The 13,420-nt window shown below is 47.5% G+C and overlaps 1 protein-coding gene across 1 annotated transcript in view; it reads left to right on the forward strand.

The window, feature by feature from the left end:
• The window catches only part of TPH2 (tryptophan hydroxylase 2), a 98,405-nt gene that overhangs the window by 22,993 nt on the left and 61,992 nt on the right, over nucleotides 1-13,420 (forward strand). Inside the window, exon 6 of the mRNA XM_036458379.2 lies at nucleotides 11,426-11,622. Within this exon, the coding sequence (XP_036314272.1) occupies nucleotides 11,426-11,622 (197 nt within the window). The remainder of the gene's footprint in view (nucleotides 1-11,425; nucleotides 11,623-13,420) is intronic.

Raw genomic sequence — 13,420 nt, forward strand, 5'->3', positions numbered from 1 at the left:
TCAGCCCTAGCAACTTCGTTTTTTTCGACACAGGTGGAATCAATCAAATTGAAAACAAGAGCCACAGGATTAAAATGGCTTGGGTTTTTAAAAAGTTATTCTGCTCCACAGAATTCTCAGTGCACGCGAGTTCTTGCAAGCGTTTAAAAGATCGGGCTGTATGGGGGAACCATGTTCATGCCAAGTGTTTCTCTCCACCCGAGGTTCGGCTCAATGGTGGGAAGGAAGGGAGCCTGAGAGTCGCAAAGAAAAACAAAAGGGAAGATTGGTTTGGAAAACGTTTCTCCTTTTCCTGTTGGGGGCCTGATGGGTTTGTTAGATTGCATAAATGCCTCGGTGGGGTGTTGTCTGCTGACAGCATGGCTCCCACAGCTGTGAGAAGCACGAACGCAGGAAGGCCGGGTATTACTGAAAAGGCCAGAAGTGGCACCGAGTTCTAACGTTCCACAGGGAACGAGGGGCGAGTATTTTTACGGTCCAATGATTCCCACGAACATGAAAGATTGAAATTACTTCCACAAGTCCTGGCCAAGAGCTGAGTGGATTTACCCGAAAGACTGCTGCTTTGTCATCTCCAGACCTATTTCTGGCCCTGCAGGGAAGTGGTGAAATTGTATTCATTTCCGTACACCTGGAGGAAGAGACCCGACTATACCGAGCACCCATTAGCTACGAGGCATTGGCCCAGGCGCTTCACTGAGGACATGTCTTTGGATCAGTGCTGTGCAGTTGTCTCATTCCCCTCTGTTTCAAATGAGGCAGCCGAGGCCAGACTCAATGTGGGATGCTATTAGGGACTCAGTCCCTTGCAGTGAGGTGCATTGGTTGAGTGGGATCTTTAGAGCTAGCCTTCCTAAATCTGAGTCCTTGCTATGCCAGTTACTAGCTGATTGATCTTGGGAAGATCACCAAGCCTCAGATCCCCAACCATAAAATGGGGAAACACACAGTCATTTAATCAGCCTAGGAGGTGAGCAGCATATGACATAATCCATGTCATGTGCTATTCTGTGATTGTTATTGTATTTAATCAGCCTAGGAGGTGAGCAGCATCATGACATAATCCATGTCATGTGCTATTCTATGATTGTTATTGTTATAGTAAAATGAGTGAGTGGATGTCATTATTAGGCTATAAACTGTAGAATACGGCATTCCCACATCCACCCCTGAAAGAGGTGGGGCCCAGGGGTTGGTCACATTCCGTCCCTGTGTGTCCAGATGCAAAATGTGTGGGATTGAACGTGGGCTCTGGGAGCCCCTTGCCCGGGTCTCTGCATCCTCGTGGCCTGAGGCTGTTGACTCCTATTGAATTTAAGCTCTTTTCTGGCTGGCCTTCTTTGAGGTTGGTGAGCGTGCGCATTTTAATGGCTGTTTGACCCATTGTTGTTGCTGTTGATGTTTAATTTCATGGTAGTTTTGGCAGGAGAAAATCACTCCTCTGGGATGTGTGGAGGGCTTTCTGCAAGGAGAGAAAATGGTGGGAAGCCCTATCCCGGGGCGCAGGATAAATAAAAACAAATAATTTCCTGGAGTTAAAGCTGCTCTCTCCCCGAGGCTCCCTGGGTACAGTAGTTTGTTTTCATTATGTCTCTTACAAAGGCGGCACCGATATTAACCATAGGAACAAAACAGACGCACATTTTTTGCTTTCTAACATTGGAAAGTTCCTCAGGGCCCATAGACTCATTTAGGAAAATTCATGGGCACAAAACACATTTGCAAAAGCAAATAAAATATGTGATCACAAATGCTCTTTCCCTGGCTGGCCTTGGGGACCCGCGGAAAATGGGTATGTGCCTTGGTGGTTACTCACGAAGCTGAGCTGAGCAGGCCGCCAGTCTCCTCATCAGATGGACCCTATTGAGCCACTTCATGTCAAACAACTTGAAGGACTGGAAAGCTTGGTACAGCTCAGCTGGTTGTTGAGTCACAGTAGTGATTCGTGAGTTTCCTTTCTGAAAAATAATATTTAATCATCATGCCCCATGGCTTTGAAAATATCTTCAAGTTCATTCATTAAGATGTCCAGCCAAGGAAACAGGTCTGTGTTTAGTCAGGCTTGGCTTTATGCCCCTTTGAATTGTAAATGCTGCTTTCTTTCCTGATAAAATTTTTGCCTGAAGTGTGATGGGTGACAGTGCCTAGGAAACATGAGTTGAGATCATTAGAAGAAAAGGAAACCTTATTTGTAAACTAGGTAGCACATAAGGATAAATGAAGCTGCCAGCAATCTGATTAAAATCTCAAAGTCTTCGAGCTGCTTTTTCTATAGCAATTAAAGTATATGAACAACTACAATTTTCTCAACCTTTAAATATGTGGCTTATTTTGGCTGAATTGGTTGATTTACTTATTCCACAAATTTATTTACTGAACAGCTATGTATTCCAGGCTCTTCTCTGGGTGGCGGAGATATAAAAATGAGCAAACAAAAATCCCTGTCTTCAAGAAGCATATATTATGATATGGCAATAGATTTAGCAGAGTAATATTTTAAGAAATTTTACTTCTTTTTTACCGTTGGGTATTACTGATAGTATTTTGTTATAATCTAGAGACCCAGTGCACGGATTCGTGCACATTGAAAGGAAATTAATTAGAAGGTGGCAAGTGGGGCAGGACTGGTGAGATGAGTGGACATGCCCTGGAGCCAACCTCCTGCGGTCCCTCCGTAACTGGCCACACCTGGGGCGGCTCCAGGGCTCAAAGGGCATCTGTGGAGTGAATGGGGTCCCTCTGGCAGGTGGGATCCCTTGGCCTGGCTTGCAGGGATCGGGCTAAAACTGGCAATCTGACATCTCCTAAGGGGTCCAGAAGTACGAGAGGGTACTCTGCAAAGTTGCTGTCACTTGGCAGCTCCTGCGTTGAGTGTCTTCCTCCTGGTGGTCATTGTGTGTCATACCTATCGGTCGGTTGGATGGTCAGCTGGTCACTTAGCCTTTTATATATATAGATTGAGTGTCCACTATGGTCTGAATTCTGAAGTGTAATTTTATCAAATATGGGAGCCTTAGAGTTCTCTCATGAACGCTTAGAAATTACAATAGTAGGAAAAAAAAAAGGCATTTGCTTTATGGTATAACTATAATGGAAGCCATCCATTCCACTTAGGATATACTGTATGTATATTTTTCTTGGCTTGTGACCACATTAAAAATATTTTTATTGATTTTAGAAAGGAAAGGAGAGAGAGGGAGAGATAGAAACATCAGCAATGAGAGAGAATTATTGATTGGCTGCCTCCTGCACGCCCACACTGGGGATGGAGCCTGCAACTCAGGCATGAGCCCTTGGTGGGAATTGAACCCAGGACCCTTCAGTCTGCAGGCTGACTCTCTATCCACTGAGCCAAAAAGGTTAGGGTGTGGCCACATTTTTTCCACTTTCAGGGACATAAGCCATCTTCCTGTTGAACATTCACTGACTACATAGCTCCACTCTGGAGACACCTGGCTGCAGGTGGCACTAGTTCATGATGGTGGTACCAACCAGCAGAGTACTGGGTGGCATTATGGTTCCCAGCTAAAGTAAGAGCCATAAGAACTGACTGACATTTTTGTACACTCTGTGTCACCTCAGTTGTGAGACATGTAACAAAACAGCAAATTTTGTGAATGCTAAGTGTTTCTTTTAGATTAAATGAGGCCAAAATAGAGATGATTCTCTAATAATGTTAGAATAATGTTGCTGTTCTATACTCTTCTGTGCTTTCTTGGATGAGCAGGAAAGACAATGAATGACAGACAGCTCCGTGGGGATGGTGCAGAATTCAGGGTATGCTCATTGAGGAGCGTGGCACATTCGTCTCACAGTTCAAGGAGCAACAAAGATAGACACCTCCTGCCTTCGCTTCCCCATAATCTTTCTCCAAAGGCTCTAACAGGCTGGACCAGTGGTCGGCAAACTGCAGCTCATGAGCCACATGCGGCTCTTCGGCCCCTTGAGTGTTCTAACACCACCTCTTCAAAATAGACTCACCCAGGCCGAAAATCGACTTCTGCGCATGGGCCACGAAGTTTCAATCGCACTGTACGTGAGCGCCCACACATGGTATTTTGTGGAAGAGCCACACTCAAGGGGGCAAAGAGCCACATGTGGCTTGCGAGCCACGGTTTGCCGACCACTGGGCTAGACCCTTAGAGGACCTGCTAACTGTTAATGAGTTGCAAAGTTGATGGCATTTTCCATCCACCTCTTCTCCGTTGCCTGCTGCCATCCCCAGGGGGAAATGTCAATCAAGAGAGAAATGCCTAAGATGGGGAAGGAGAGGGAAGATGAGGCAGAGATGAGACAGACTATTCCAGGCAGATGAGCAGCTCTTGAATAAGCGAGGCGTCTCCTGCCCCGAGGAACACAAATTGAAATAAAACAGAAAATGAGTTCATTCCTAACTATTTCTATCAGATTCACCCGTCCCCTTAACCAATCCCCTGTTTACCTTCTGCTGTTTGGTCCTCGCCGCCAAGGAAATCCAGCTGTTTTCAAAGAACACAATCCACCTCGTGTTTCAGCCAGTCTTATCATCTTGATGTAAATACTATCAATTGCAGCCTGTCACTTCGTCCTCCTCTGAATAAGTGCGTTGCTTCCCGACACTGGAGCTTCTCTAACGATAACACAAGCAGCGAAATTGCATCTCACGTGAGGCATGCTCACAGCAAGGGCCCCAGGAGGCAGCCGGGACCGTACCCCATAATCAAATCTTTCCCAAGCCCACCAAATTAAAAGAGATACACATAAGGAAAAGAGCTTGCCTGGACCTGCTGGGGGAGAAGATCAAACGAGTAGTCAAATCAGATGGGAGCATTGTTGCTTATTCACCTGGCTGTATACAGAGCCCCAGCCTTTCCGCCTCAGCGGGGTACGTGGCCAGTGTCAGAATGCATTTGTTGAACAGCTCTGCTCTAACAAGCTCAGGGCTTCCGCAGAAGACCTATCTGTTCCTGCCCCCGCAGTGAGGTGTGTCTGTGCGCTTCCCACTCTCTCCTCTCTGCGGGGACAAGACAAGCATTTCAGAATCACCCCCCTGCCTCTAGGAAGAGTGGGATTCAACCTTCCAGGCAGAAAGAGGCCTCCCACGGCCTTCAGTGTTTTCTTAGAGAGTTTTAGTCATCTCTGAGTAACATCCTGCACCAGGGAGTTTTCCCCATTTTCAGGCCTAAATCCCCACTGTGACCGCCTTCGTCCTCTTCCTAGCCCAGTGGTCGGCAAACTCATTAGTCAACAGAGCCAACTATCAACAGTACAACGATTGAAATCTCTTTTGTGAGCCACATTTTTTAAACTTAAACTTCTCCTAACACCACTTCTTTACAATAGACTCGCCCAGGCCGTGGTATTTTGTGGAAGAGCCACACTCAAGGGGCCAAAGAGCTGCATGTGGCTTGCGAGCCGCAGTTTGCAGACCACGGTCCTAGTACGTCTTCTTGAGCCCTGGTTCCCTGTGTGGTGTTTCTAAGGCCTTCGTCTTCTCCGGCCAGGGGGGCGGAATCTGCCGTGAGCGGAAACCTCTGAGAGGGACATCTGTTTTTCTCCGGTGACTCAGAGATCTGTGACTAACAATTTTGGTCATTGTTGAGAATTCCAGATCCCAACGAATCCCATTTGAATGGAGGAACCCCCTAGGGACCTAATGGTAGTGTGTACGTATAATGAGTTTGCTGAAGACTCTCATCTTGTTGGGGTTTAAACCTACATCCAATGGTTTTATTTTCCCTGCTCGCTGTGTTCCACTGATTTGTGTCCAATCCTGCTTTCCTGCTGGGAAGCTTGTTTCTTAGCAACGTCCAATTTCCTGTCATTTCCAATTATCAGTGCCGTCTCATTTGGGTATTTAAGACATAGTCCCGTTCATTTAAAAATAGATTAATATCAAACCTGATTCAACGTGTATCCTCTCTCCCCCTCGTTATCTGTAGCGTGGGTGTGCGCGCTCTGCTGGGGGACACCTTTTGTTTTCTCCTAGGACCTCGTTCCTCTGGAGTGGGGGTTCAGGAAGAAGCGGGGGCATTGAGGGGTTTTTATAGGATTGTTAGCATGTCCTAGGCGGGCAGGCCTGAGTCCACACTCCCCCTGGTTCAGACAGACTCTTTCGGATGGGGTGATCTCTGTTGAAATGCTCTCTGCACAGTGTCTCATGTAGTTTTCTTGGGACAAGACCATTCCCTCCACCCCTGACTCACCCCTGCAGATATGCGCCCGTCTGACCCTGTCAGTGGTCACACCTCCAGCTCCTCTCCAAGACGGGCACGCCACAGCTGGGCACTCCTCACGGACCTGCCTTCAATGCTTCTTCTTCAGGGGTGATGCTGCCCCTGGCATTCTGCCTCCTAAGAACTCAGCAAACTGGAGGGGTGGACCTCAAGGTTTCGCTGGGCAGCAGGCTCCCTGTTTACAGGAACCTCAAATTTCAGATGACAGGCGGCGGGGATCCCTCCTCCTCCCCACAGCATGCTGGACTCCCAGGCTCCAGACACGCCCCCAGGACGGGCTCTCTGGGGCTCCCCCCTGCGGCAGCACCAGGCACCGCCGGTGCCCCTGCCGCTCAGCAGGAGTCCAGTGGGCCACGTGATGACAGACTCCACTTCGAGGGCATCCACGGTCCTTAGGAAGGGTTCTCATGGCTCAGCCCGCCCTTCTCACTCAGGGAAGGGGAAGGAACCGACCTGTCCCTCGACCCTGGCCTCCTCCTCATCCAACACATCCCTGGTTCTCTGTTAACTTGGGTGGGGTCTGGCGTGGGCAGGGTGATGGAGAGGACCTGGTGGCGGTAGGGCCATTTCTGCGGCTGCTGAATGAGTCCTCACGGAGATGTTGGCTCCAGCCGCTGGGGGCTTTCTCTAGAATAGGGGTGTCGAACTCAATCAGAGAAGGGGCCAAAATCTAAAATCCAGCCTAAATCGCGGGCCGAATGGTTTACTGAACATAAACTGTCATTGTGATGGAAACGCAGCGGAGTGCAGTGATGACAGCGCGGTGCGGGCCACATTGCAAGGCCTGGCGGGACGGATTTGGCCCGCGGGCCTTGTGTTTGACACATGTGCTCTAGAACGTGGAGTGTTTAAGTGACTTTTATTTTGGACCAGAGGAGTGTTTTAGGACATTGAAATATATGCATTATAACGTGTGTCCACAGACAGGTGCGTAATGACGCATGGGCACGTATCCGAGGCCCTAAAAAGACCAGGACACAGCTCTGTCGTCTTTTTCACAGACGAGTCACAAAACCCCATGAATCCAAAGTACAAGCAAGTGCAATAGATTCTGATTTTCCCCATGACTACAAATCTCCAAGTTTAGAGGAAAATAGCACAGGTGTTCCTGCATGCCGTGTTCTCTGAACACAGGTTTATTCTGCGGGGGAACTCAGCACTTCATCCCTGTCTTACTGAGAAAGCTCACTGAGTAAATAAAAGGCAAGTATCTACAAAATGATGTGATCTACAAATATACACGAGCATCATGATCAAAATCGCATATGCATATGAACACCCATACCCACAAACCTTGTTTTAGTTCAGTATTCGAAAAGAAGTTGGTGCCTGGAATACCTTTTTTATTTCATTGGTAGGTACTAGTTAATCAAGACTCCAGCCAGTCTCCAGCCAGACTGACTGGGCGGTAAACCTGGCAGTATGATCCCAGGCAAATAGCTTAATCTCTCGGAGTCTCATTTCCTCATCTGCAGATAGAGATAATAATAGTGTCTAAATTGAGGGGAAAAAAAAATAATAGTGCCTACCTTATGGTTGTTGTGAGAGCGAAATGGGTTAATTCATATACAAACAGCCTTAAAAAAATTGTCTGGCAACACAGTCAGCTCTCAAAGATGAGCTAATATTATATCCCTGCATTAACTTCATGGAAAAAAATGGGAAATTTCTTATCCCTCCCCCTGTATTTTGGATATTTTAAATAGAAATCAAATGGATAAAACTAGCCTTTACTTTGTGGTGAAGCTGATTTTTAAACATTTCCCTTAAAGGTGACCTGGGGGGAGGAGGGGTCAGCGCAGTGTGAGCAATCTCGTGATGTGACGGGCAGTCCGACTGACCTGCGGCTGACCCAGGTGGCAGTGCCCTCCTGCACCGGCCGTTCGCTCAGAAGAGCAGGCTGGTTAGTTACTCAGGCAGGACAAACAAGCAGCAGCAAATGAGAATATACCTGACCATCTGTGTTTCCAAGATTGCAACTCCAGGCATTCATTACCAAGTGACAGATCTGTACGCCTCTCTTTCTCCCCTAACTCACCCTTGTTTTCCCTCTGGGCTTCCCTTGGGACACACCCGCTCCCCTCTGACAGGCTGCGTGCTTGCAGATTGCCACCAAAGGGGAAAGTTTGACCTAACGATTCTTTTCAAATGGCTTCTCAATATTTCATTTATCGTTTCAGCCTCATCGCCTCCTCACCTTCCGACTGTGCACAACTCTGATTAGCTGTATTGGCTTACCCGACTCAAATTGATTTTGTTGAATTTTCTGGACCATTTGTGTATTTATTTCCTATGTCCTTTATATTTTTTCATTTTTAATCTGTCCATTTCAAGCTTTCCTTCTGAACTCATCCAGATGCTTAGCAGTCTTGACCTTCTCAACCGATATCCGCCAGGTTGTAATTTATTTGCTATCAATAGCCAAATTTAAACAATGCCAATCTTGTTCTAATTTGGTTTGTATCAGCGCCATCTTGGTAGTTAGAAGAAGCAAATGTTAATGTCTGGTTCTTCTCTTCTGTGTGTGTTATTCCCTCATCCTTCATGTACTGCAGTTAATAAAAAAGAGAAATGGGGGCCCTGGCTGGTGTCGCTCAGTGGTTAGATCACCAAGACTGTGCACCAAAGGTTCTTGGGTTCGATTCCTGGTCAAGGGCACATACCTGGGTTACAGGTTTGCTCTCCTGCCCCTGGTCCAAGAGCATGCAGGAGTCAACCAATTGGTGTGTCTCTCTTACATAGATTCCCCCCCACCTCTCTCCCTCTTCCTCCCTCCCTTCCACTCTCTCTAAAAAGCAATGGGAAAAATACCTTCAAGTGAGGATTTAAAAAAAATTGGGGCAGTGGGAACCACAATTTTACCTGAATTTTAAATATATTTTATTTATTTTTCACAGAGAGGAAGGGAGAGAGATAGAGAGCTAGAAATGTCGATGAGAGAGAAACATCGACCAGCTGCCTCTTGCACGCCCCCAACCGGGGATGTGCTCGCAACCAAGGTACATGCCCTTGACCGGAATCGAACCCAGGACCTTTCAGTCCGCAGACCGACGCTCTACCACTGAGCCTAACCGGTTTCAGCAATTTTACCTGAATTTTAAACAGAAAGAACACTGAGTATATAGAGGGTTGGGGCCTGGGGGCAGTTTGCCAGCCTACTCTGGCTCTGGTTCTCTTTCCCCGTTTTACCTCGGGGGGGGGGGGGCTGAAGAGGTGGGAAGTGGGGAAGGGATGTGGGGGTGGTCTCAGCTGGTGGAAGATGCCCCACAGCATCCCTGAGTGCCTGCCGTTCCCTGGGCACAGGCTCCTGTGGTGGCTGCTGCTACAGGCGGGATTATGCTGGAGTAGAATTCCTAGTTTTCTGTGTATATATTTGGGCTTCCATTCATGTGTGTGTATATTTGCTGACTTCAGGGGCAGAATTTCTGAAAAGTGGCCAGGGTAGGCAGAGGGGAGCGCTGCAGGTGACTGTTGAGCATGTTGTGAGAATTTTCTCGAACCCTAATTTCACTTTCCAAACAGGTGTTTTAATCAGAGGCTAAATTCAGATTCTGGACCCTCAAGCAGTAGTTTGCAAAAGCTCATGTCTGTGCTCCCTTCCAGGTTGCAACAGGAACTGTGCTCCCTCCTCATGGCTGCTGGCTGCTGTTAGAGCTGCATTTCTTTCTCTCCTTCCTTCCTTCCTTCCTTCCTTCCTTCCTTCCTTCCTTCCCGTCGTGAAATTGCAGATCTCACCTGGCCATCAAGGCTCAGCTGATTTTGTGCTTCCTCCAGGAAGCTCTCCCTGACCACTCCAGTCCAGGGCCACCTCTCAATAATCTAACCCAGGCATCAGCACATGCTGTTTGTGGGCCAGGTCTAGCCCACTGCCTGGTTTTGGAAAGAAAGTTTTATTAGGACATATAGCTATGTACCTGAGACTAATACAAACTAATATTAAGTGTAAACTGCAACTAAAACATTAAATGCGAAACAATATGGGTAATATGTAAAGAAAACACATAGCTACATTCATTTGTTTAGTACTGTCTGTGGCTACTCTCACGATCCAATGGTAGAACTGAACAATCGTGACAGAGACTATATGGCTCACAAGCCGAAAACATATACTTTCTGGCCCTTTACAGGAAGTTTGCTGACCCCTCTCCTCCACTGAGGGGCTTGCTGTGCACATCCCTCAACATGATGTGCAATAAATGCTCCTATGTTGCAGTTTGCAAAACTCTTTAGTTTTAAACTTAGCATAGTCTTTTAGTATTTCTCAGATATTTTTCTCACTGAACAAATAATCTTAAAATTACACTTGGAGATTGGGGTGAGTTCCCCACACGGGACAAAGAGAACCCCCAGGCAATTTCATTTTCAAGTGACAACATCCATTTGTTACTGTTGTCAGGTGATTGCCGATAAGGCTCCCCGAGCACAGCTTTGTACGGAAACCGTTCCTTCCAACCCACAGCTCTCACTTGTTACTGATCTCAGAGTAAGAGCATAAATCTTATCCAATTTCCATAAGGATGTGTGAAGCTGTAACGTAATCAAACCATTCCTATGGAAGTCTGAAAGCACACACCAATTTTAGAAGGCTAGCACTTAACTTTAAAAAATAATACTGATGGGCCCGGCTGGCGTGGCTCAGTGGTTGAGCATTGACTCATGAACCAGGTGGTCACGGTTCGATTCCCGGTCAGGGCATATGCCCGGGTTGCAAGCTTGGTCCCCAGTGGGGAGTGTGCAGGAGGCAGTGGACTGATGATTCTCTCTCATCATTGATGTTTCTGTGTTTCTCCCTCTCCCTTCCTCTCTGAGATCAATAAAAATATATTAAAAAATAGCTGAAACTAGTTTGGCTCAGTGGATAGAGTGTCGGTTTGCGGACTGAAAGGTCCCAGGATCGATTCCGGTCAGGGGCATGCACATTGGTTGGAGGCACATCCCCAGTAGGGGGTGTGCAAGAGGCAGCTGGTCGATGTTTCTTTCTCATTGATGTTTCTACCTCTCTATCCCTCTCCCTTCCTCTCTGTAAAATATCAATAAAATATATTTTAAAAAATATATTAAAAAATAATAACAATACTGATGGGATTCTTTTAAGACACTCAGGCGTCCCACTTTGTAAGAATCTGACGTGCGATAGGAAGGAAGGTGGGCATACGTTCAACTCAGTGACCCAGAGCTAGATTCGTTCATTCATCTTCTCTCCCGCCCAGCGGCCAGCCCATCCCCAGGGTGGAGTACACGGAGGAAGAAACGAAAACCTGGGGCGTTGTATTCCGGGAGCTCTCCAAACTCTACCCCACCCACGCCTGCCGGGAGTACCTGAAAAACTTCCCTCTGCTGACGAAATACTGTGGCTACCGGGAGGACAACGTGCCTCAACTGGAGGATGTCTCCACGTTCCTGAAAGGTAAGGCGTCACCCCGGCTTCCGTCCCGGCCCGCATCCTCCGTTGCCTTCCACGGACACCCAGGTCCCCCTCTGACTCTGACGCTCCCGCCTCCCTCTTATAAGAAGGACTCTTGTGACGACACCAGCTTGGCCTGCATAATCCAGGGTCAGCTCTGCACGTCACGTCCGTCACTTATCACACCTGCCAAGTCCGCTTGGCCAGGTAAGGAAATGCATCCACAGGTTCAGGCCATGGTATGTTTGGAGGGCCGTTATCCAGCTTACCGTGCTCTCTGAAGTGTTGCCACTCGGAGCTTTGCGGCCCACTGTGAACCTGTCTTTTCTTCACTTCACTCCAATGCCACCACTCAAGCCGGAGTCCCTTCACTTTTTAAGCGTGTCGCCGGTGTCCTCTCCCCTCTGCGTAGTCTCCTGTTCACTGCTTCCAGATAAAGCTCCCTGTCGCATGCCTTTCTTCCTGGCATCTCTGCTCAGAGGTACCAGTGCCTCTCCTTTGTTTTTATTCGGGTTGGCAAACTTTTCCCCTCCGTCCCTGAAAAAGGCCAGATGGTAAATATTTTAGGCTTTGTGGGCCGAGAGGCAAAATGAAGGCTACTATTTAGGTGCTTATATGACCATTTAAATATGACGGTTAAGGAATGGAAGAACTATTCCTAGCTCATGGATGGACAGAAACAGGCTGCAAGCGGGATTTGGACTACAGGCCCTAGTGTGCTGAGCTCTGGTTTATACAGTCACCGCTCAGCCTCAATTCAAGGCCCTGACCCAGCTTTCCGAGCTTGTCTCCTGCCATGACTGAGCTGCCCACAGCCCTCTGTTCCAGCCGTGGGCCCTCCATACCTTTGCCCAAGCTCTGCCCCTGGCTAGAAGAGTCAGCCCATTTTCACCTACTCAGGTTCAACCTGCTCTTTGAGGCTCAGGACAAATCCTGCTCCTCTATGAACCCTGAGCTCTCCCAGGTCACGTGGGTATCAGGAGGGAGATGGTGATCTGACAGCTGGTCCGCTGGGCACCACACCCAGCTCCAGGGAGGGCGAGCCTCACCCACGGGGTGTGTGACTGAGGGGCAGAGATGGAGAGTCAGGCTTGCTATATTGCTTAGCTAGATTACATTTCCCCTCATAGCCGGCCTCTGACACGCCCCTCTTTGTTTCCGGCAGAGCCATGTGCGAATTGCATAGTTACCTGATCGCTCACATACTCGCATTGCTTCCTACTGCAGTGTTTCTCAAACTCTGGAATTAGAACACCAGCCCATGAGTTTTGCCATCTCTGTCTCCCAACTTAGCACTTTTCTTAGGAGAGGTGGAATAGCGTATAGCATGGATTCTGGAGGAGCCTGCGTGCTGCCAGCTCCCAGCTCTGCAGCCTTAGAGGAGTCACTTACCGTCTCTGTGCCTCTGGGTTTCCTCTCTGTGAATGAGCATAATACTTTTATCCAGCTCATGAGGGTTGGGAGGGGAAACTAACCAACATAACTTAAAGCCCTAACATTACTGCTTGACACACATTAAATGTAGTGGAGTCTTCGTTATTATTATCACTATTATTGCTGTTTCTCACGACCCTTGGTGAACTGGACACTGGAAGTGTGGTTTACATCACTCGTTGGTTCATAGCAAGCACAATGTCAGTGTTTCTATTGCTTTTCATTGACTGACTTTTAAAATATCTAATTTATTTTAAAAGAAATCTTTTTAAGCAATGGTATCCACTAATTCAAAGTTCTTGCTGTGATAGATACATCTTTTTAAAGATTTATATAAACATAAAATACATAATTATTAAAATAAAGA

The sequence above is a fragment of the Pipistrellus kuhlii genome, unplaced genomic scaffold, assembly GCF_014108245.1.
Source record: "Pipistrellus kuhlii isolate mPipKuh1 unplaced genomic scaffold, mPipKuh1.p scaffold_m20_p_3, whole genome shotgun sequence".
Classification (NCBI taxonomy): Eukaryota; Metazoa; Chordata; class Mammalia; order Chiroptera; family Vespertilionidae; genus Pipistrellus; species Pipistrellus kuhlii.